Raw genomic sequence first — 23534 nt, forward strand, 5'->3', positions numbered from 1 at the left:
GACCAAACAACATTGCAAGAACAGGATGAACTTTGGAACAAAAGGAAATTTTAAGGCAATACACAGCTTATTTCAAATTGTTTCTAGTGTTAAATTCCTATTTACAGTTCATTTTTTTCTTTTTTAAACTAGAGTGTTCCTTATAGTCCCAACTTTATATTACCAATACATATTTGCAAACTCAACAAACTGATGTGATCGAGGATCAGGGTTTGTGTCTTGTCAGAAGGAAGAAACACTTTTCCTATGAAGTGGTACCTAACCATATTCCTCGGCATACTGGTAATGTATAATTCTGTGTAGAGAAAAGGTTTCTGAACCTTCAGAACTGCATGCAAACTTCAACTTGTAAGAAAAGGTTTTGGCATTACTACCAGTGCTTTTCTGAGGTTTCAGACATTATATAAGCTGCTATTATAAACAGTACTTGCTGATCTTTTTTGCATATTCAGCTAGGTGATTTCCCTCAGCCCAATGTGGAGGTATTTCTCAACTTACACAGCAACTCTGCTTGTGCCAAAATAATGTGATTATCAGAGCAGGTTGCTTATCAGAGTTAAAGGCACCATAACACTAACAAACAAGAAACTACTTTAGGAGCCTAAAAACACAAGAGGTTGCACACTGTGTTGCTAAAGCCCACATGAGGCTAAAGCCCTCATGCCTACCCCCGCAGCACTGACTAAGGTGGGAAGAATTCTTGGTTTGGGGATTTGCTCCTTGTATTATTCTCTTTTTTAATGCAACCACGGCTTCATGTAAAGAATATAACCAACACTGACAAGGCTGGACCTTCCTCTGCCACACTGTCTGTCTAGTCCCATGGCTTTTACATTCTTGTCTGCACAGCAACCCAATTTCCTTTAAGAATCCATCTTTTCCCCATTTAACCTACAAAATTCTTGAGAGGTGAGAGAGAGATTTAAATCCTCCTGGGCTAAAGCAACTCAGTGTTTTGGGCCTCCCAGTTCCTGGGTGAGGCTATCAACCATTAGGCTATCACACAAAAGACCTACAGCATTTTGGCTGGACTGGAGTCCCCAGGAGTTTTAAGCACTGATCCACCTGCTTCTGAGTGCCAACAGAGAGACAGGAGCTAACTCCCACCTATTCAGGTCTGGGGGAGTTCTGGGCACATGCACAAAGCGCTCAGTAGTTTTCTGGAAGACATTTCCTGATGTATGCCATAAAAGCAGTAAAATCCCATAATTATTCCTGCTCTCTGCTGAAACACAAAAAAATAAGTTTTTTAAAGCTGGACCAGTTTTTTTAACTAGTTCACAGCATCACCTGCAAACAATTCTGCAAACACACCTTAAAGGAGAGAATGAGGCAGTGCTGCAAATCTAAACAGCGTTTCAATTAAACATTTAATCTTTTGAAAGCACAACGTCATGCCTAAAATCCACCCAAATCCTTCTTTGGATCTGCAGCCCCACCCCGTCTTAGGTTACTAATCATACCTACTACGTTTTGCATTACTGTGAAATCATTGATAAGTCATCTCTCATCATGAAATCCAGTACTATGGAGAGATGATCACAATAATGAAAATCTACACACAAACCAAACAAATCCTCCCTCTTTCTCATGCAGTCAGTCTTTACTGTAGCACATCCTGCAGCTGAACTTCTTTGTTGTGTTTCTTCAGGGAATTCTTTTAAGAGACAAGCTTGACAGCATGATCTGATGAGAAATTATGTCTGTTTGTGATTGTGTTGGGCCAGCAATGGAAAAAAAAAGGTTATTGTTAGCTCTCTTGAGTCTCTATTAACTGTAACATACAGAATGCCTCCAGCTTCTGAGATGGCTGTTAAAAAGACAGGTTGTTTTTGTGACAGCCAGCTGTTGTGACAATATTCTGTGAAAACATTCCTTCTAGCTGGCTAGGGATTTGGTGTGAATATTTTCTGTTTAATGCGCTGCGTCCCACATTTTTGATTTGGGGCTTACATATAAAAAACACTGAGTGCTGTGCTTCTTGGGCAAGTCTGGAGACTTCTGGAAAATTACAGATCTCTCTCCTGATGGCATTGTAGAAACACAAGCCGTTCTGCTCGTGGAGAGCTGCCAGACCTGAGGGTACAGTTTCTTGTGGCACAACGTAACTTCATTCCTGATGCTACAACATGGAACTGTTTCTTGCTCTAGTGCTGGGTTGGGCCCTAACGGTCTGTACAGGAATAAGGCATGCTCTGTGCCAATCACACTGTATTATCCAAATCTTGATTAAAAACAACTGAATGTTAACATGTGTCTAATTTTTACCTAGTTCAGGCTTCTCACATGCTCAAACATGGAAGCTGGCCTATTGTATTTATAAATCCACTGCCACATCTGCCACTAACTGGATTAACTATATTGACAACTGTTATTATAATTCATTTTAGTAACTACAGCTCCCTATTTTATTCAGTCGGTATTATCTGGACCACAACGTTAGCATTTCACAGGTTGCTCTGAGGCAGAAGCAAACCGCCAAAGAGGCTGTGTGCAGCTCTGCTCCCTCTTCTAATTTTTAAATTCACGTGGCTCTGACTAGTACTGCTCACAAGGCGTGGGCTGGGAATAATTGATCCCATTAATTCTCCATCCACGGGCTGGCCTCCCTATGAGGATCCCTACAGAAGACAGTCACGTCAGAAGGAAAATTTTGTCTACTTTGATACGTGCCATTATGTATACAACGAAGCTGAAACGGTGACATTCTGATGCGACTCCTTTTTCCCACAGCGCTCGCACCCGCGCACACCGGCCGGCGCCGGCTTTCCCCCGGAACGGGGCCTGGGCGTGCCCCTGCGGCGCGCTCGCCACCAGGCGGCCCCGCTCTCCCGCCAACCGCTGACAGGATTCCCCGGGCCCTGCCCGCACCGGATCTCCGTCTTCGTCCTGGTGAAATTCCTCAACAAGAAGGCTGGAAGGTGGAAATATCAGAACGCTGTGCTCTGCTTCAAGTATGAACAGACTGAAAGCTCCGAACTTTTCTTCCATACGGTAACAAACCGGTCTCTCTCGGAGCAACTGGTCGAAATTTCCCCTTTTTTTTTGTCACCCGGCACTTCAGAAAATGACAAACGCGAACTTTAAGCGCTGCCCCTGTTCAAACGGTCCGGTTGTTAACTGCGATTTTTACGTACGCCAGCCGCTCGGCCAACGCGCCCCCGGCAGAGCGGTGAGCCGCGCAGGGAGGCGGGCGAGGCCGGCAGCCCCTGCCACCCCGCACAGGCGGGGGCTGCCCAGCAGGAACACCCGCCGCCACCACCGCGGCGGGGCTGGGGGAGCCGTCCCCCGGGCTTGCGGGGCGGCTCTGGCGCTGCCTGCGCGGCGCTCGCCCGCCCGGGGCTTCCCGCCTTCTCCCGGCGTCCCTGAGGGCGGCCCGCCAGCCCCGCCGCTTGCCAGCACCCGGCGTGAGGGAGAGCGGGCGGGGCGGGCGGCGTCGCGGCGCTCAGCCCGCAGGCGCAGTCCTCGGCGCCTGCGCGGCAGTGCGCGCCACGGCGGAGCAAGGGGGGTGGCGGCCGGGCCCGCCCCCTGGCGCCCGCCGGGCCGCGCTCGCCGCTGTCCCCGCCCGCCTCCGCCTCCAGCTCCGCCTGGGCGCTGGGAGCGGCGGCAACTTCCCCTCAAGTCTGTCCGGCGGCGGCGGGGGGGGACGGGACTATGCGACCCGGCTGAGCGCGGCCCGAGAGGGGCGGGCGGGGCGAGGACAGGCGGCGCCAGCAGGAGCAGCAGCAGCAGCAGCAGCGGCAGCGGCAGCAGCCGCCCCGCCGCCGTAGCAGCCAGAGTCGCCCGGCAGCCGTCCGCCTCAGCCCCCCTGCCCTCCCCCGGCCGGGGCGGGAGCCGCCGCGGCCGTCCCATGTCCCGCAAGGCCAGCGACAATGTGGAGTACACGCTGCGGAGCCTGAGCAACCTGATGGGCGAGAAGCGGCGGCGGCAGGCGGACGGGTCCGCCGGCTCGGGCGCGGCGGCGGCGGCGGGCGAGCGGAGCCTCATCGCCGCCGAGTCGTGCTCCAGCCTCAACAGCGCGGCGTCGGGCGGCGAGCTGGAGCGGGCGGCGCGGCGGCAGTTCCAGCAGGACGAGACCCCCGGCTTCGTCTACGTGGTGTCGGTCTTCTCCGCCCTGGGGGGCTTCCTCTTCGGCTACGACACCGGCGTGGTGTCGGGGGCCCTGCTCCTCCTCAAGAGGGAGCTCAACCTGGACGCCCTGTGGCAGGAGCTGCTCGTCTCCAGCACGGTGGGCGCCGCCGCCCTCTCCGCCCTGGCCGGCGGCGTCCTCAACGGGCTGTGCGGCCGGCGGCCCTGCATCCTGCTGGCCAGCGGCCTCTTCACGGCGGGGGCCGGCGTGCTGGCCGCCGCCCGCGACAAGGAGACCCTGCTGGGGGGACGCGTGGTGGTGGGGCTGGGCATCGGTGAGTGCCGCGCCGCCCCGCCGGGCTGCCCTCCCGGCAGCACGACCCCCCCGCGCCCCGGCCAAGCCCGAGTCCGCCCCGCTCCCCGGGGGCACCCCAGCTCTTGCCCCGGCGGGGGAGACGCTCCCCCGGGAGGGAGGTTTCACCGGCCCTAAAATCCGCCCGTCTCTGCGCGCCCGCGTCCCGTTCCTGTAAGGCAGCCCCCGAACAAAAGGCGAAGGTTGGCCCGTGGGGTTTGAAGTGCTCGGCTGCTGGCGAGGGAGAGGCGTCACCGAGCCGAGGTCGGGAGAGGGGGTTGCTGCCGATCGCGGCGGGGTGGGGAGAGGGAGAGTCCGTCTGCTTGCCCTCGGCGTTTTTACTTGCAGGTAGTGTAGTCCTAGCCGGGTTGGGGAGAGTTGCCTGGTTTCTGTACGCGGAGGGTGGTCTTGCATCCTTTCTGCAAATTCATCTTGAGGGTGGTCTGTCAGTGTCAACGGCTCACACCGTAAGCTTTACATGGGGGGGGGGGGGTTCTGAGAAGTCGGGAGCGAGGAGGAGATCGTGCCTGTCTTTCTGCACTGTAAATACCTCTCTTCTGGTTCCCCGCACAGCTTTGCTTTTCATTGGGCACTACAGGAATGCTTTTGGGACAAAACGAGGTGGTAATATCTCTGGTCAAATGAGATGACCTTTGCTTCGGCAGGCTTTGGATTTCATTAATAGCATCCTGCAGAACTGAGCGTGAATGGCTGCTCTTGGGCTGCCTTCCTGTATGCATTGTATAACTTGCAAGCAGTGGGTTCTGGTAAAACTTTAGAGTTTGTCCCAAAGAACTTGAAGTGATGAGCAGTGTTTCCTCTAACCTTTGAGACTGGTTTCTGTGCCATCTGTTTTGTAATATCCCCAGAATTTTGGTTGCTCTTCAGCTGCCATCCTGTCAGGCAGTAATTTGAATTATACTCATCATCCAAGATGAGCCGTATGAGGTTATTCAGAGTCCTTGGACTATAGTATGTTTAAAGGAAAAAAAAAAAAGAAAAAGAAGTAAATCTTTCTTACTGTGATCTTGCAATCCTTCCTATCTAAAAGCATGAGGACAAACTGAGAATTAGACTTGTTTTCTTCTACATAGCAAAGTTTGGTTTCTTAGGCATTGAATAATTTTTTGAATTCTCTAGCTTGTTATAGACACACTTGCTGTGATGCAATTCATGGCCTTATTAAGGAAAAAAAGTTAGTGAGTCATAAAAAGGGTTGTCAGAAATAAAATTGACTCCATCCTTGAAAGGGCTCATGCTGGTTTTCCCGTACAGTAACGGACACCTTCTTCAGGTTGCAGTTTTCTGACCCCAAGTTGGGTGGCTGTTTTTTATATTTTTAAATGCTACCTCTCTGCATTTTTTTAATCCAGACTCCAGAATGTTGATAACGTTTGTTATAATGTTCAGGAGACAAGGAAACTAAATTTGACTCTGAGGTGACAGAACAGGTATTTTGATGGCAATATGTAGTATGTATGCTTGGTGGTAGATACTAAAAATAGCAGATGTCAATTTGATGTCTTTTTGTGTTTGTAAAGCTAATGTTTTTTGTTGACTGTAACTGGTTGCATTGACAACTTCAGGGGGAAGGGAGAGGAAAGGGATGGACGGTTTGCTTGACTCTTGTGTGTCTGTGTCTCGTAGAGAGATACATAGGCATGTTGGAATGGTCTTACAGTGGTGCAAATAAATGACTTTGGTATTGTCAGAGGGATATGAGACTTGGGGCTTAATATAATTAATATATAAAACACAGAAATGGAAATTGGGAGCTAGGGGGTTGTTCTTCTGTACAGCCATAGGTTTCTTGTGTGATCTGGGGAGAGAGATCTCTCTTTGACGTCTTTTCACATCGGGGACAGAGATGGTGGTTCTGCTCTGGAGAGCTGAAGTAAGGACTGAGAAATGTTCTGAGGATTTTGGAGCACAAAGACACTAACTTATATTTCAAAAAGATGATGTTTTCTCCTTTTTATCAAAGGTGGTTGTTCTTTATGTGATGGAGCTTATGGCCAGAAACAAAGCATTACCTTAAATTGCTGTGACTGAAGCACCACAAGAGACTCCAAGAATTGCAGAGTCGAATCCTAACAAGGTTTATTTTACAAGAGGAAAAAAAAATGTTGTGGTTCAAAACTGTTCTCATACAGCGAACTGCAACAATCTCTACATTAAATCTCCCACCAGAGGGAGCCTGGATAGTTTCATGAAGGCGTTAGAAATTGGTGGAACTTTTAACCAGTTTCTTCCCTTTCTTCTCTTGGAGCCCTTTGACTATCATTTTATTGCACACAGTGTGCAAGAACTCCTTAGCATTGGTGTAAGGAGGTCGCTCAGTAATGTGACACTTCAGTGACACTGCGAACTGGTGAAATGTAAGGCTGCGATTGTGTAGTGTTATGAAATGCTTTCCTAATTGAAAACCAGTAAAAACTTCTTAACTGTGTATGATTTTCTACATTTTTGAGGTTTCTTTCCTGTAGCTCTCTGCCAATTGCACATCAAGAGATCTACTCCAGAAATGTGTGTTGGCTTGCATTTAATAAATGAGTATTGTGTTATGGGCAGTACTGTGATGCTGTAAAAGCAGATGCAGTGATGGTTACCTATGGGACTTTGTTCACCCTTGCTGGTACAGGGTGGATCTGTGTTGTGTCCGTGTGAGAAAACGGCCATTTTTCTTGTGACTGTGATTTATAAAGGGCTACAGTTAAATTTTTTTCAAGGCTGAAAAACACAGGATATATGCTGAAATGAGGAACATCTCTCACTTCTCTGTCTTGTCCGTTTCTTACCATTTTCCATAGAGCTGTTTTGAGATAGAAAACCTCTTCTTTTCTCCCCAGCAATTACAGAAGGAGATGTTTCTGGAAAATAAAAACCTTCTCTCAAGGACAAGCCAAAGTCCTCTTTTATTGCAAATGTTGAATAGTTTTTTATGGTTAGAAACAGCTATGGTCCTCCCCACCTCCCTCCCCCCAGTGTAAATACAAAACATAGGGAATGCATTAAAAAAAAAAAAAAGGGGGAAACCATGTTCAGCATGAGCTTAGAATATGCTAAGATCTTTTCAGGTCTGAATTTCTAAATGCATAGTTCATTACAACTTCAAGCAAAATAGCTTAAGAACAAGGTTATGGCCATCATTCCCTCCTCCATGCCCACCTCTTCCCAAGCGGTGTCCCTGACTCTTCAGGAATTTGGCTGAGCCTCGTGTCAGGAATGCAACATTTGGACAGATATTCATTACAGCAAATGTGGGCAAAATTCAGACATTTAAGAAATTGGATCACATGTGCTTGGTAGCGCTTTGTATGAGCTTGGCTAGGAAAAATGTCATTGGTACAAAGCATATTTGGACCCTTTGCATCTGTTGATGCTAAAGGTCTCAGCCTGTTGTTGAATGGTGACCAACCACACTTGGTATGGGATTGAGGGTCAGCATAGGTTTGCCTTGTGTTGGCTGCTGTAGTTTGCACACTTGGCAGGAAAGCCAGGTTCTTCACTTGGCTCATCTTTGGTCTGTCCTACCAAAGTCTGAGGGTAGGCCACAACTGAAACACCAAAGGGTAGAGCTAGGCATGGCTGTAGGTGAGAGCTAATTCTACTGGAAACCTGCTGCTGTGGGAAGGGAGGTGGAGAGTGAGTAGAGTTGGCACTGGGACTACACATAATAGAGGCTAGAAAGGATAATAATAAATAACTATGCTTGCAAAGTCACTTCTTTCTTAGACTGTGATCAGTCCAATGTCTTAATTTTACAATCACTTTGTTGTCTGAACCCATTGGCCAGATGTGTTTTTATGGCTCGCCAGTCTGTAAAGGGAGCAGTTTATCCTTCTGTCATCTGAGGATGCTGAAGGTTTTAAGCCTGCAGCTGATGTACATGGGTGTTGTTGGCATGGTGTTTCAGGTAGCGTGCTGCTCAGATCACTTTTTCAAGAACATTTATGTACCAGCTGTGGAAGGAAAGCTGTTTGAGCTATGCAGAGTTCAGGAAGTGACGGGATTAAGCTTGCTTGTGCAGAGTAGTTCTCTATCTTAATGTACAATCATTAGCTGGATGATTAGATTCTCCTGTCTTGTTCAGCGTGCAGAATAGATGGTGCTCAATTAATGATCAGCTCTTCTGTGTTTTGTTTTCTTACTCAGTGTGTGGTTTAGGCATTACTTAATGCATATGCTACCCAAGCCCTTGTGAAAGCAGAGTTACTTCTTAGGACTACTGTGTGTGTGTGCACTCTGTTACTAGGTCTGCAGTGCAATGGAGACCTGACTCGTCTTCTCTCTGACCCCAGTCGTTGCTGACACATGATGTATCTTCACAATGTGAGCCTACTGCTCAACGCTTGCTTTGTACTCAAAATGTCTGTTAGTATTGTTTTTTTTAAAGGCTGTATTTGAATGTGGTGTATGTAGTGTTCCTGGTAGCATCTTTTTACTGCATATGTAGGTCATTTTCTGAGCAGAGGAAACAAGACTGTACACAGAATTAGGCAGGAGTGGAAAGCACTGGCATATGGTTCGGGGCTGCCCTGGTGGGACTAGCTTCTACTGACAGTAAAGTCCAGTAGCAAGTAAAAAAATAATCAAAGGACTCGCATCATGTAGTACCAGCTCTGTATTACCTTTACAGTGATTAAGGGCCACTGTTAGCAGCTGGACTACCATGTATGCTGTGAAAATATTGGAAACTAACTGGTATGACCTATTGCCTGTTAAAGATGAGGATATGTGTGCTTTTTTTTTTTTTTTAAATTTTAAAAATTATTTTTTAGTGTGCTGCTGAACTTTTTCAAGTTCTGTGTATTTTTATCTTGGAAGAAATTACAGATTAATCCTGCCCCCACCCCAGCCCCATCCCACACCCCCATGGGAAGCTCTAAAGCTCAGTCTGTTTTTATAAGTGAGTGCCCACCACATTTTTTTTTGAAGGAGTTTATACCTTAGTATATTTTGGAGGGGAAAGTCACCCTCAGCCCCCAAATATGCTGTGCTACTTCTGGCAGATGCTTGTAATTTTCAATCCAGAGATTCATAGGCTATTTTTTCCTCCAGAGACAGTGGTTTGTTAGTATAAGCTTGCAGTAGGGATGGAGGGGAATGGAGAGACAAATAGCCACATTGTTGGAGTCGACCCTTGTACTGCCAGTGACCAGAGATGCTCACCCAAGTTTCCGGGTTCTGTAGCTACTGACATTACTGTGTGCGCTCAGGGATCGATCTCTGCATCTTAAGAGCTTAATCTGTTCTTGTGCAGAAGCCTCTGGGAGGATACATAGCTTCTGACTGGAGCTGTGATCTTGCAGGGTACCAGGAGTACATTAAGATGAAAAATGGTATCTTTTGAAGGCCTCTAATTTTGTGTGCATTGGACAGTATACACAGTGTTAGGCGCAGTTCACTGTCATGTCAACAAGCACAGACTCCATTATTGTTTTGTCTGATGGTGTAATACAAAAAGATGAGGGATTTATATATAAATATTGCTACCTTTGGCAAATATATCGTGACCATTTTGGAATAATGTATTAAGCATACAGTCTAAGAGAAGTTTTGGACTTTTGATTCTTCTGGAAACTGTTTAAAGTCATAAGGGTGGTGTGGTTTTTTTGTTTGTTTGTTTTGGTGGTTTTACCTTTGTTTTGGGCTTTTTGCTGTTGTTTTTGTTTAACTTAAAGAAAATTCCCATAGTTCATAAACCTTGAAATTGATTTTCTGTCTCTAAAACATGGGAGTCTTGTAAAATAGTTTTCCCTGTACTTGGTCAAACTGTTCTATCGAAACATTATTCCTGTTGTATTTTAAGTATTTTTGTTCATTTTGGAAAAAATACAATTCATCCAGTTCATATGTGACATAAAATTGAAACTTTTATGGTCCTTTTACTCCTTATAAAAAGGCAACTTGAAGGAAGTTTGCAGTGTTAAATGCAAGTGTTTCCTTACCTATGTTGAAAAATTCATGTGGGCACCACAGGTGGGCTCATTTTCAAAATGCTTTGTTTGCTACAGGAACAGGAGACCACTGGTGTCCAGTTGCCATGCTGTTAAAGATAGCAAATCATTCAGCTGGAACTCTTGGATTTGAGTGACTTGTTTGGCTGAAACTCGTACCAGTCCCATCAGCAGAGGCACAAGGCAGGACATCTGAGGACAGTCCAAGCAATAGATTTGAAGTGCCAGCTACTGTCTTCTGCTGTGCATTGTCAGAATATGGACTTAATTTTTATTCTGACTGTACTAGTGTGTACTTTGCCAATTGTATGCTGAGAAGCAATGAAAAAAGTAAAAAAGCATCTGAAAGTAGATGCTGAAAAGGGTTTTTTAAAATTATCTTTTTTCCTTATCTCATCAGTAGACTTCAAGATAATTAATTATAGCAGCTGTATGCTCTTAAGTGGGTTTTTATAGAATATATTGTGCTTCTAAATACGTTAATTTCTTTTAAAATGTAGTATTTTAGGAATCTTAGGGATTATTCCATGAAAGGATGGTAAGCTTTTGGGTTGCAAATCCTATGGAAGTCTTGAAAATTGATCATTTCTCCTTAAGATGGCTGGACTCAAACTGGATGACTGTGGCTGTGCTACGTGCTGGTACCGCAGAGGTATAATGGGCCTGATGGATAGCTTTGCTTGCAAAATTGTTTTATGGGTCTTCATTGGTGAAGAACTGAATTTTCATACCTGACCTGTACAATCAGTATTGCTGGTGTGAATCTTGTGAAGAGGCTAGGTCGGGTGGCACAGTCAGTGGAGCTGCTGAAAGCCTAAAAGTAGTGACTGGTGAAAATCAGGGGAGCAGAGTTCTCCCATTGCTTTCTCTTTGCAACGATTATGCCTGTGAACAAATAGCAAGAGAAGCAGTTATTAGATATGTTGTACAGGTCTTGTGCAACACAGCTCTGAATGAGTGTGTAGACAGTTCACTACTTTAGCTGAACTATCTTTCTGTAGATCTTATGATGCAACTTGAATGCAAGCTCTTCTAAAAAGTATTTTGCTTATGATAATTGAAGAAATGAAGCTTTAAATACACACTTTCCTGTTCTTTCCATTTCTGATCTTCCTCTGATTTATTGGCGGTTTTAGACTTGTGGTTTTATTAAGGATTTATTCAAAGCAAACGCCTGTTCTGAAGGTGAGGTTTTTGTACGTGGTTTCTCATTTTGACTGTTTATATACTTAGTTACTCAAGTTGGGTTTCTTAGCTCAGTGAGTCTGTCCCTTCTTCCTTTGCAAGTCCCTTACAGACGTGCTGCCTGCGTGGATGAAATGTCATGCTGTGACCTCGGAGTCCCCCACGTGTCTGGCTGTCTGTGGATAGGTCATGGCATGCTGTCAGCTATGGTGTTAGCAAACGTGTTCCCACCTCCCCCTTGGTCTGGTCTCTTATTTGGCTAAATAGCAAGAGTGCCTGCCTCTTCTGCAGTTTGGGACAGACTTCCTTCTCATGTTCCTCCCCTTCAAGCAGTGAATCCTTGTTTGAAGTCCCACGTGTGTCCTAGGAATTGCTCCTGGGTTGACTTTCTTGGGAGTTCAGCCATCTCTTTGTGTGGCTGTTGTGTTAGTGGGCTCAGACACTGAAGCAGTTGCATGGATTTAAAAAAAAGAAAAAAAAGAAAAAGTGTATGTTTATTGATAGATGCAACTTTTTACCTTGGGCTTGTCCTTTAGTTGTGCCTCAAGGGGTCTTCTCTCCCCTCCCCTAAAGATGGGTCTTCCAGTTGCGTATATTTAGGAGCTGTAAACTTTTTTTCCCCCTTCCCTGACTTTTCCAGTGTAATGCAGCAAGGGAGCTTCTCTCTAGAGGAGGTTTGCCCTCCATAGCTAATCTGAAAGGCTTCTTGGTTCTCGTTAGAGCTCATGTTTTCCAGAAGCACATGGCATCGACCTTGGGGCTTGTCCTTTGCTAGTGAGCATTTTATATCAATGAGTGTGTTCCACTTCTGCTCCTGAGCGATGAGGCAATTTCAAGGCAAAACAATTTTCCAGGCGGTGTGGAAAACCCCAGTGATACCTGATGCTTTTGGCACATGGGCTGACAGGCACTCTGAGAGGCTGAACAGTATAAAGGGAGAAGTGGGGTTTCCCTGGGAGGCAATTGCTTCAGGCCTCAAATCTAGAACTTTCTGATCTTTTTTCAACACTGTATATTTGGGAAGGTCTGAGTTTTCACGGGTCTTATGCCAGCTGGTAACATTGAGGAGCTCTCTAATCTGATCAACAGCCAGCCAAGCACATGCAGCTGTGTGCTCAGTTGTCTCTGAGGCAGTAATGAAGGGATTGTCGATCTCTAGACGATAGACACAAAACCAGAAGATGCCAGAAATGGTGGAGGACCTGCTCTGTAAACAAAAACATGTATCCAAAATTAGACTCACCTGGCAATTGCCCATAGTCTAGACAAAATTAAATAGCTTTATAAACCTCTACCATAAATGGGAGCCCTAAGGGAAGAGTTTTCCAGCCTTTTCCCAGAAGTGTGAGTTTCTGCAGGCTAACCTTTTCTGTCTTGGACAGAAACAAGGAGTAACAGCCTTTCTGTTTCCCTTTTCTTTTGGTCAGGAGCCTCATGAGCATAGTTTCCTCTACTGTTGCTTCTCTTGCAAGCTTTCAGGGAAGCAAAACTAATAATTGTGGTTTTAATGTGCCTATGGACATTGGGAAAAGAAGATTATTTTCCAGCAGCTGGAAGAAAGTATTTAGGGATGTCTTTGAGTTGCACCACAGCTCTTCTACTTTCCTGTCATAGTCTGGAAATCCAGGGGAATATGTTCCAAGTTGAAAAGAGCAGAAGAGCCTTCCTGGTGTAACATACATTGTATTGCCCATGCTGTGAAGGCATGTGGTCTTGTAAATTGGGAACATGTTCCAGTGACCACTGCTCTGAGTGAAACATCTACTGAAGTGATCACTGGCATGTGCCAGTGGAAGAAGGTCTTTAATTTCTGATTGCTTAGAAGAAATTCTCTCCTGTTCCTTCTCTCAAATACTTGTTCTGTGCCAGAACGGCATAGAAACCCTACAAAGCCTTGAACAATCTACCTTGCTTAGTAACTTTTGATAGTTTTCCAGGTTTATTTTTGTAGTTTTAGCACTCCTACTCTGGGTTCTCCAGATGAGACCTTTGAACTTAGGCCTATCTGAAGGCACCAAAAATTTGAAATTTAAATCCATCTTGAACTGATTGGACCCCTAATGAATAGGTGGATGTAGGATTTTTGGGTATTCTTTTTTTTTTTTCTCCCCCAACCTGTTGGTTGTTCCTGTCTGACTGTTGTCTTCATGCTGACACAGTCATAAAAACATGAAGGTGACCTTAAGTAAGTGTCATGAAATGACTTCATGTTGTTACGGCTGATACATTACTATCAGAGCAGTGCCATCATTCATAAGCTATCAATCACATTTATTGTAATCAAAAAGAAAAAAAAAGTTAGGTATTGGTTGTATTTGAAAATCATAGTAGTAATCTTGATTCATGCCCTGCTCTGAACTGCCTTCTTCAGTTCAGCGAGGTCCTGCTGTGGCATCTGTCCCACTCCAAGGGCAAGATTGGAGCAGAGCTACAGGTATTCCTCCTTTTCCCTAGCACAGAACCAGAGGAGAGCTGCTGTGCCCAGGGGAGCAGGAAGGGAGAAGGAGCATGAGTGCCATCCTGTTCCCATGCCCTTTGATGCAGTTCAGCCTCCAAAGCAAGACCAGACCAGACCAGCTGATGGAAACAGGGAGCTCCTGTTCCCATCCCTCTGCTTTTCCTCCCCTAAATTACCATTGATTCTTGTCCAAAGCTTGTAATAGTACTACAATACTTGGTAGTTACCTGTGATTCTGTGGTTTTTTTAATCAATATTATAAAAGATTCAACCAGTATGGCCCATTACTTTTTTTACAGCTCTGATCCTGGAAGAACTGGCAGTGCTTCTCCTGGAGAAGATACAGTTGTTGGTTTACTGTCTCTTCAGCTGCACATTCAGAAATGGATAGACAGTCAGGATTCAGTTATTTATTTAAGGAAGATTTAGATGATCCTGATGCTGAAGACAACTACCTTCTTGAGCGTGTTGCAATTTTATCCTGTGCTGCTGAACTGGCAGTTGTAGCATAGGCTTCACATGCCGCCATTCAACAGCAAAAATTATGAGGGAATTATGGAAGGAAAAAAAAGCTACTATCTTAAAAGTGCTCAGAGAAAGTTGGAAGCAAAAAGTGTGTATTGAAGCTAATAAATATGCTTAATAAATTACTTAATTCCTGACCTTTTTATAGGAAAAGTGGTAGATAACTAAATATATTAATGAGAGCTATGAAAATGAGGCTGGAGCAACTTCAGAAATCTAGAAAGGTAACTGAAGCACAGAGCCTACATGAGGTGTTGGAGGCAGGGAATGTTTTTGCTGCCTGTTGGAACATCTAACTGGAGTGCAGTTGGGAACAGGGGGAGCTGGGACCCTAAGTTCTAGTATAGTTGATGGAGGATGGTATATCAGGATCCCAAAGTCAGATGTCTCAAGTCAGAGCTAGTACTCCTTTGGAATCTACTTGTCCAAGGTGTAATAGTACAAGAGAAACACTGCTTCTTACGGTATTTTTTGCGTGGTTAAGATTCACATCAACGTGCTATATTGGTTATTCCTAGCTGTATTAGGACTTACTCTGCCTAGCTGTTACTTTGAACTTAATTTTCTGTTTGTAGCTGCCCACCTAGGAAGTTTTGTTCAATCTGTGAGGTTAAGGAGATAAAATCTAAGGGACTCACCACTAAGTACTTGGTCTCCTCATTTGGATCGTTAATTTTTTTAGGGTTGTTGGTTGGAGCTGTGATCGATCCTGGCGAGTGTCTAACATGTGAGAAAAGCAGTGTGGTAATAGATGACCTAGAGCACAGTACGCATGGAGGAAGTACTGGTTGAGACCAAAGCTGTGTGTACTTTCAGCATGGACTTCAGCAAGTGTTTGCATGTAAGTGACCTTTTTTGTTTGTTCACAGGTCCTTGATTATTGGACTGTTGAGGTCAGTAGTAGCTATGTCAGCACAGGAATGGGAAATCTGCCTGAGGGGAAAAGGTAAGTCTGGTTTTATTCGCTATGGAGTTCAGCAGCTAAGTGTTTTGCCTGGTAGACTCCCTGCTCCTGCATTAATCGTAGGCGCTGCTGACCTCACCAGTCCAATTCACATTGGAACAGCTTGGTATGAATGGAAAGTCAGAGGTACTGGGACAACTTCAGGATCTTGAAGAAAGGGGTGGAAAAGACTAAATGTTGTCCGTAGGTAGTCATGATGTTTTAGCCCAGGAATTCGATCACCGTGGTTATATTCTGAGCTGAATACTGGGGTCTGGTTTTGTGCTATATGTAGTCCTTGGGGAGGAAGAGAAATAAGGCACAGAATGTAGATCCTTTCTCTTGTAATGATTGACTGGCATGTTCCTGGAAAAAATCATTGGTGCATATAGCAGAAATCTGGGCACACATTGAGTAGAGCATTACACAAATAAATGGCAACTTCTCTTCTCGTGAGTGGGAATGTACTTTACTAAATTCTTGAAAGCTTGGACGAGAACGTACTACTTATCTTGAAATCTAACTTTGGGGCGGGACACAATAGTTGTCTACACCTATATGCTCTATGTGGTTACCTCTGCGCATCTTACTGTCCTGCAGGTTTAGGGCTTCCCTCCTTTCTTGACTCTAGTCTGCAGTTTTACTAGCTAGGGTAAACAAAATATTACCATGTTCAACAGTGTGTGTGCTTCCGAAAAAGCTGTAGTTTCAAGGCATAATTTTTAGGTCAAGCTCTGTTGTGTTGCTTTCTTTTGTGTCTGCTGATGGTGACTTTAAAGTAAGAAAAGGTGCAGCTTGTGTTTTGGCTTTGATTCTGCCTATCTGCACTTATTTCTGAATCTTCCTTCCCTGGAGTCAAAAGCTGTCTGTTGTATCAGTCTGCAGGGCCTCTCCCTGATTCAACGTTAATTGCTTTGCCCAACACCCAAGTACTATCTGGACGATTAATCATTATCCTCTTAGATGTGGAGTGCTCCCTTGCAAAGAAGGAAGCAGTGCTCTGAGCTTATAAATGCAGCAGTGCAGAGAAGATTTTTCCTCATAGTTTAAGACCAGCAGGCCTGTCTCCTCTGTAATACTGACTGTATCTTTAGCAAGATCTGAGACACCTGTTTAGAGTATTTATGTTTACTCTATTCAGAAGTCAATTCTCAGTAATTAACCCTGTAATGGTGAAACTTCTAAGGGACTGTGTGTGTGTTTTCTGGTTTTCCTTATCTAGAATCTTAACCTGTTTCTGACTGGCTTAATAGAGCCTCTGCTCATGGTCATACGCTCCCTTGTATCTTTCATCCAGGAGTGTGGATTTGTGTGTGTGACTGTTTTAGCTGGGTTGCTGAGGCATAAACCACTATGGCTGTGTGCTGGTTGGATGAAGGCAAGCCTGGCCTGCCTGTTAGCCTGTTGTCTGAAGCTTTTGTATTAATCCTGCTTTTCTTCCTAGATGCTCTTTCCAGGATACATGAAGTGAAACTATGCATGCTAAGTGTGATGGGGATTCTTATGGACCACTTTGTTACAGTCAAACTATTCAGTTTTTCAATTTGTCTAGCTGCAATGTCTTCTTATCCCCAAGTTTCCCCTGTGAGGGATCTTCATTTGGATTGGGATATAGGGGAAACCTCACTCCTTGCACTGGTGCAAAGAAGGGGGAACTGGAAGTGTGAGTGCTTAAGTAGCACTGCTTGAACCTCAGTAACTCATCTGCCACACTTGTCTTTCCTGGCCCATGTTGGTGAGAAGGAATGTCTGATCCAGGCCTCTTAGTCATGTTGGGAAGTAGGAATCCAGACATCTAGAGAACTCTGTGTGTGTGCATACGCAGGAAGAATTGAGTAATGAAATCAAATTATATTAGTGGATATTTTAATTAGGAGTTGTTTGTATTTTTGTGGTGAGAAAAAATGTGATTGAAGGTGGCTATGCAAGAGGATACCATAAACCAATTGTGCGGATTTTCAGGATTAGTGCGTTGGGAACGGATTCTACAGCTGTGCACTGGAGGACAGGAGAAGGTACAAAGAACTGCTTTGAGGTATGGAGCCATTCTTTGTGCTTCTTTAAATTTTTTTATCAAGTGGGAATATATAGTTCTTGGCTCAATTCTTTCTTCTTCTTTAAATTTTTATCAAGTAGGGATGTAGGTTTCTTGGCTTTATAATGTGGACTTGTATGGTCTAACACCCAGACAGGGTAACTAGTTTTCATCTGTGCTGTGGCAATGAGCAAGAGAGAAAACTTGAAGAGGCCTGACTCGGCACTCACACCAGTTTTAAGCCAATGCGATTCCACTGTAATTACAGAGACATTAATTTCTTTACCTCATGATCTTGATAAACTACTAATTAGTACAGTACAGGAGATATGAATCTGTTTATGAGGTAGTTGTAGGTTCATATAAAATTAAGTCTGTGAGGTAGATATGGATGTCATACTGAGCTACAACTGAAAAATACAACTTTAGGCAGATTTTTTTAGAGAAGTTTTTAAGACTTTTAAGCTGATATTTGAAGACAATGCACATCATGTTTCTTTGTAAATGTTTATATTAATCTTCTGTGGTATTTTGCTTACAGCAATGCCCTGTTTCTTTTTTAAAGCAAATGATTCAGTCAGCTGTAGTAAAACATGAAAATGCCTGTGTGCATACTTCTCAGTCTTGTACGAATATGTTCCCAATGTAGCTGAATCATCCAGAAGCAATGTATGGCTCCCTTCATTTGGATTTCTATTTATCCTGCATTATCAGCACTAAAATACATGTATCCCTAAAGCAGTAATAGGTTGAGAAGTGTTTGGTCTATTATGTCTACTTTTCACAGTTGCTCTGCATGTTCTTTGATATGGTTTTCTATTTGTCATGCATTATCAGTCACCAAAATACATGCATCCCTGAAGCAATAATGGACTGCGAAGTGTCTGGTCTGCTGCATTTCACTTTCACAATTGGTCTGTGTGTTCTGTACTCTGCAAATTTGTACTGTTACAGGATCTGTAGCCATTGGTTTTCTAAGTCACCATAAATTTTGCCAGTGCAAATACCAGCTTGGGTTACCTGCCCTAGGAGCTGGAACCCGTACAGTTTGCTTGTGTGCTGTAGAAGCAATAGTAGCACTATTGCAAGAAAAAAAAAATTATTTCATGCTGATACAAGAAGCTAGAGACACATAGCCTTGAACTCATTTTGCCATAGCATGGAAGTTTTTGTGTCATGCAGTTTTATAGTCTCAAGGCTGAATTACAATAAGCTTTATGTTAAAATAAGTTACATACATGCACATGGTTGTTTTACTTTGCCACTCAGAAGGCTTTCTAACTTTAAATACTGCAGTGAAAAAATGTCATTTGTGCTGTTGAAAGGCCTGACTTGCACATTGTGAGACCCCAAATGTCTGATGTACAGTCTTTTGCTAAGCAGACGTAAGACCAATCTGTAATTCTTGGATTCGTCACTTCCTGGCCACTTGATCTTAAAGTGACTATGGTACTTTATGCCTCCTTTTTTCCTTCTGTAAGGTGAGGCTGATGTTTGCTTGCATTTTCAAAAGGCATTCTTGGACTTATTAAAAACAAATAATAATCTTTAAATCTACCAGTCATAACCTGTTCAACACTACAATTTCTGTGAATGGACTTCATAGTCTGATTTTTGGTTTCTTGGATAATTTCCTCTACAGTCAGATCTCTTCTCTCCTTTTTCCCTCCTTGCTGTGTGTTTGGCCTTCAGACAGGCAGTACTGTTGGTGTTACTAGTCAGAGAAACCTGGGCTCAGGGAAGCCTGATGTTCAGCTCTTACTGAAATGCTGCTAAATTATTTGTTACAATGTGCAATTAATGGCTGTTATGTAATTCCCACTTGGCTTTGTAACTGTAGGTAATTCTACTTAACTGGAAGCGCAAACCCTGCATTAATAGATACATATATACAAATTGTCACATACTTGCCTTTGCACAGAAAAATAAGATGGCCTAAAATCAACCTAACTCTATAAAGCATTTTTAAGATGTATCTCAGTGGGGTAATATAGATTTAACTTCCAGAATGTAATCTGACATGCTGTATCGCTAACTATGCTTATTCTTCAATTACTACCATGAGCCTTTTCTGTTCCTTGCACGCAGTTGGCACAAGAGTTGTTAAAAGGACTTTGCTACTAAATGCTTTTTGTAATGTATACCTAAGCTTGAGTTTTTTGATATGGTATATTGAAGCAGCAGTCAAAGTGTCTGAATGTCTTGGCAATTAAAAAGTCCTAAACTAAGAAAGGAGAGCAATGTTAAACTCTGAGCAAGCAGATGAATGTGGATGTGAGCTTGACAGTATTTGAAAGGTGGATCATGCTGCACCTGAAGATAATGAGCAATAGACATTTGAATTGCTGAAAGCACACACTGCATTGGAAGCACAGTCTGTGGGAAGTTTTTCTAGCTGTTACATTACTGCGGTAAGTCACAAGTATTAAGGAAGGGGATTCTGCTATTAAGAAGGTAGTCTTTGGTGGCAGGAAGAGTAGCATTCTGCTAGAATAGAGGCTTCTTCCCAACCTTATCTACATATAAACCTGTCATCAACATGTGTGCTTTGCAATGGATTATAAAATTTTATAGGGGAAATACTGTGGTTTTATTATTTTCTTACAGTATAAATGGTATTAACTGGGCAGGTAGGAGTGGGTAGTGAGTAAGTCGGGATCCAGTCACCTATGAGCTGTTTAGTACTTCGTTGCCGGTTCCTAGTGCTTTATTAGAAGCTATCACAACTGGTTTCTTCCTGCTCACAGTTACTCTATTAGTGCTCAGTTTAATGATTCTTCTCTAGTGTGTAATTAATTCTGCCTCCTGATGCTGCCCTCCTGCAGTATTGTCAGCAGTCCCTACCTTTTGTTTTGGGAAATAAGGAAGAGGATATAGACCAGAGATGTTTTTAAAATGTAAATAAAAGTAATTCTTTTTACTTTTGAGTGAAAATTCAATTATATGTAGCTAGGTTTTACTGTAATTGATTTTTCAATTAAATCTTGCTTTATGAAAACTTAATTAAAAGATCAGGTGAAATGTGACCAGATTATAGGGAAAAACAAGATGGGAGACAGTAATTACTTCATAGGGTTTCTTTGGAAAGAGTGCTGTGAGGATTCACAGCTCCCTCCCCATTCTGGTGTTAGGATTTTCAGTTATCCTCAAACAGGAAAATTTCTTTATAAATTTTCTCTGTGAAAGTAGAGTAATGCTGTAAGTGCAGAACTTGCAACGTTTGTATTTCAGAGAGATCCTGGATTTAGTTGTTTTTCTTGGTGGTAGCTTGTGCATCAATCTTTTCACCTAAAACCTGAACCCGACATGAGAATGTCTTGTAACTTCATAAGAGAACATGGCTTCATTTTTAACTGTAAGCCTTTCAGTTTTAAGGACGGAATCTGCTTCTTAGTGGGAGCAGATATGAAGGAGTTAAATAAAATTAACTAGAGCCTCTCTGAAGTAGCTGTACCTCTGAGTGCAAAAAAGCTGGGGGACAGCAAACTGAAACAGCAGAGGATTTCATTGCCCAGTTAGTCATCTGTCCTGGTTTCAGCTGGGATAGAGTTAATTGTCTTCCTAGTAGCTGGTACAGTGCTATGTTTTGAGTTCAGTATGCGAAGAATGTTGATAACACACTGATGTTTTCAGTTGTTGCTAAGTAGTGTTTAGACTAAAGTCAAGGATTTTTCAGTTTCTCAAGCCCAGCCAGCGAGAAAGCTGGAGGGGCACAAGAGGTTGGCACAGGACACAGCCAGGGCACCTGACCCAAACTGGCCAACGGGGTATTCCATACCATGTGACATCATGCCCAGTTTATAAACTGGGGGAAGTGGGGGCGGGGGGAATCACCGCTTGGGGACTAACTGGGTGTTGATTGGCAGGTGGTGAGCAATTGCACTGTGCATCATTTGTACATTCCAATCCTTTTATTATTACTGTTGTCATTTTATTAGTGTTATCATTATCATTTTTGGTTTTTTCTTTTCTGTTCTATTAAACCATTCTTATCTCAACCCACGAGTTTTACTTCTTTTCCTGATTTTCTCCCCCATCCCACTGGGTGGGGGGGGAGTTAGTGAGCAGCTGCGTGGTGCTTAGTTGCTGACTGGGGTTAAACCACAATATCATCTTACAATTTACAGTGATTTATTGTGACTTGCATGGTACAAGTCACAGGAAAAGCAGATTTTATCTTAACAAGGGTATCGGCTGCATCTATGTTAATTAGAATAGGACTGTCAAATACGCCATTTTAAACGTCAACTCCTAATTCTTCTTTAAATTCTTGTTTTCACTGTTCTCATATTGGATAGGCACAACACAGCAGACTGCCAGATGAGAGAATCGGTGCAGTGCTCTCAGTTGCAGAAGGGCATTTCAGATACCCATCTTCATTTTTAATCTTTGGGTTTTCTAGAATTACCAGGGTCCTGTATCAATTAATGAGATTTACTGAGAATGTCATAATGTTTGCCCAGCTTTCACTGCAGCTCTTCCTGAATAATCTCCTGCTAACATGCCCAGTGAACGAAAGCAGGGCAGGAAAGAGCTGCTCTGCAGGGGCACCTTGGGAGCTGTGCTCCTGTGATCTGCGGTTCTGACATCCATTCACTCTGTGCACTATGAGAAGGTCTGCAAAGTAAAAGTTGGAGTAAAGCAACCCTGTTAGCAGAATTACATCTGTTGTTTGAAAGGTGGCTGTCCGTTACAAAGCGTCTAGAGGACTGCAAGTTGTCAAAAGCTGAAAACCATGAGACCAGCATCTCCCAGGTTTTGCTGGGATCTTCTGTCCTATACCAGTCTCTTCCCTGAGGCCTTGAGACTTGCAGCCTTGTTTTTAGGAAGCTCTTTGGCAGTCTGTTTGCCTGATAAAATTTAGCAGTAGTTTCTTCCCACCTGCAGCATCAACCCACTCCTGGTTAGCTGAGACTTCCCTCAGCTTTTTGTCCCTTAGATGTTGGTAATGGAGTAGTTGATCTGTTCCTTTTTTCCCTTTAGCGCTTGACAGCTACTGTCTTGTTTTTGTTCTGCAAATGCAGCAGCCTCATTCTTCACTTGTAACATCTTCTTTTTGTCAGTATATGCAACTAATGGAAGTAAATACACACCAAAATAGGTTAAAGTACCCTTGTATCCCTTGACAGCTTGAGTATTATACTGTGATTCCTGCAGTTGTGACTGCTGATCTAGACTATCGCAAGTTTCTAGGAGTAAACCTGTGTAGCCTGAAGAAGCTCAGCACCGGTTTGTCCCTCTGCTAAGGACAGTCTAGTGCAAGGTCCTTGTCTTAATAGTCAAAACCCTTTCTGAGACTTAGCCACTTTACTTGAGAGAGCCTTACCTGGGATTCCTCCATAGGATGTTCTCCTATTACAGTTGCATTTCACTGGCACCAAGCAGCTGTTATTGAAATGGTAGTGGGGAAACTCCAGGCCACAGGGAGAAGTTGCATGGAAGCTAGAAATTTAAGCTGAGCTGTTTCTCATTAAAGGAAAGAAATGTGCAGCACATGGACTGTAGATTCAAGATGTTGGCTTAATGTGTGTGCACTGGGAACAACCTTACTCTTCCTAGCATGGAAAATGTGCATGCCATGGAAGGTATCTTGAGGAAGAAGTACTATACTGATTTCCACCACCACCCCCAGCCTCCAATACTGCAAATACAGGCACCATTTATTTTCCCATATAGTCAGAAAAGAAGTATTTTATTACCTCTACATGGATCATTTGTGTTTGTAGACACAATCCTGTTTGTGTATGAAACCGCTAGTATAAAAGGAAACTGAGCAGTCACTGTGACTCATTTTCATTGTAGTGACAGTTATACTTACATTACTGTCATGAGTGCTACTTGCATTATAATGATATAATTGAAATTTATTTTTTAAAATCAGGCCTTAGGCTTTAAAAGGCTTACAGGGCTTTTGTTTATTTTTTAGAGCAATAGTTATAAAGCCGTATAACTGGTACCTGTCTTCCTACAAATCATGCTGTTTCTTGCACAAGTGGGTAACTAAATGT

At 43.6% G+C, this 23534-nt stretch overlaps 1 protein-coding gene across 2 annotated transcripts in view; it reads left to right on the top strand.

Annotated features, from left to right (window-relative positions):
• Nucleotides 1–3519: 3519 nt before the first annotated feature.
• Nucleotides 3520–23534, top strand: part of SLC2A13 (solute carrier family 2 member 13) — a 161974-nt gene continuing 141959 nt past the window's right edge. The window contains exon 1 of one of the 2 annotated variants that reach the window (XM_069801861.1): nt 3520–4403. In XM_069801861.1, the coding sequence (XP_069657962.1) occupies nt 3851–4403 (553 nt within the window). In that variant the 5' untranslated portion in view covers nt 3520–3850. The remainder of the gene's footprint in view (nt 4404–23534) is intronic. The other variant, XM_069801860.1, reaches the window with a different exon arrangement.

Source organism: Haliaeetus albicilla, chromosome 14, assembly GCF_947461875.1.
Source record: "Haliaeetus albicilla chromosome 14, bHalAlb1.1, whole genome shotgun sequence".
Classification (NCBI taxonomy): domain Eukaryota; kingdom Metazoa; phylum Chordata; class Aves; order Accipitriformes; family Accipitridae; genus Haliaeetus; species Haliaeetus albicilla.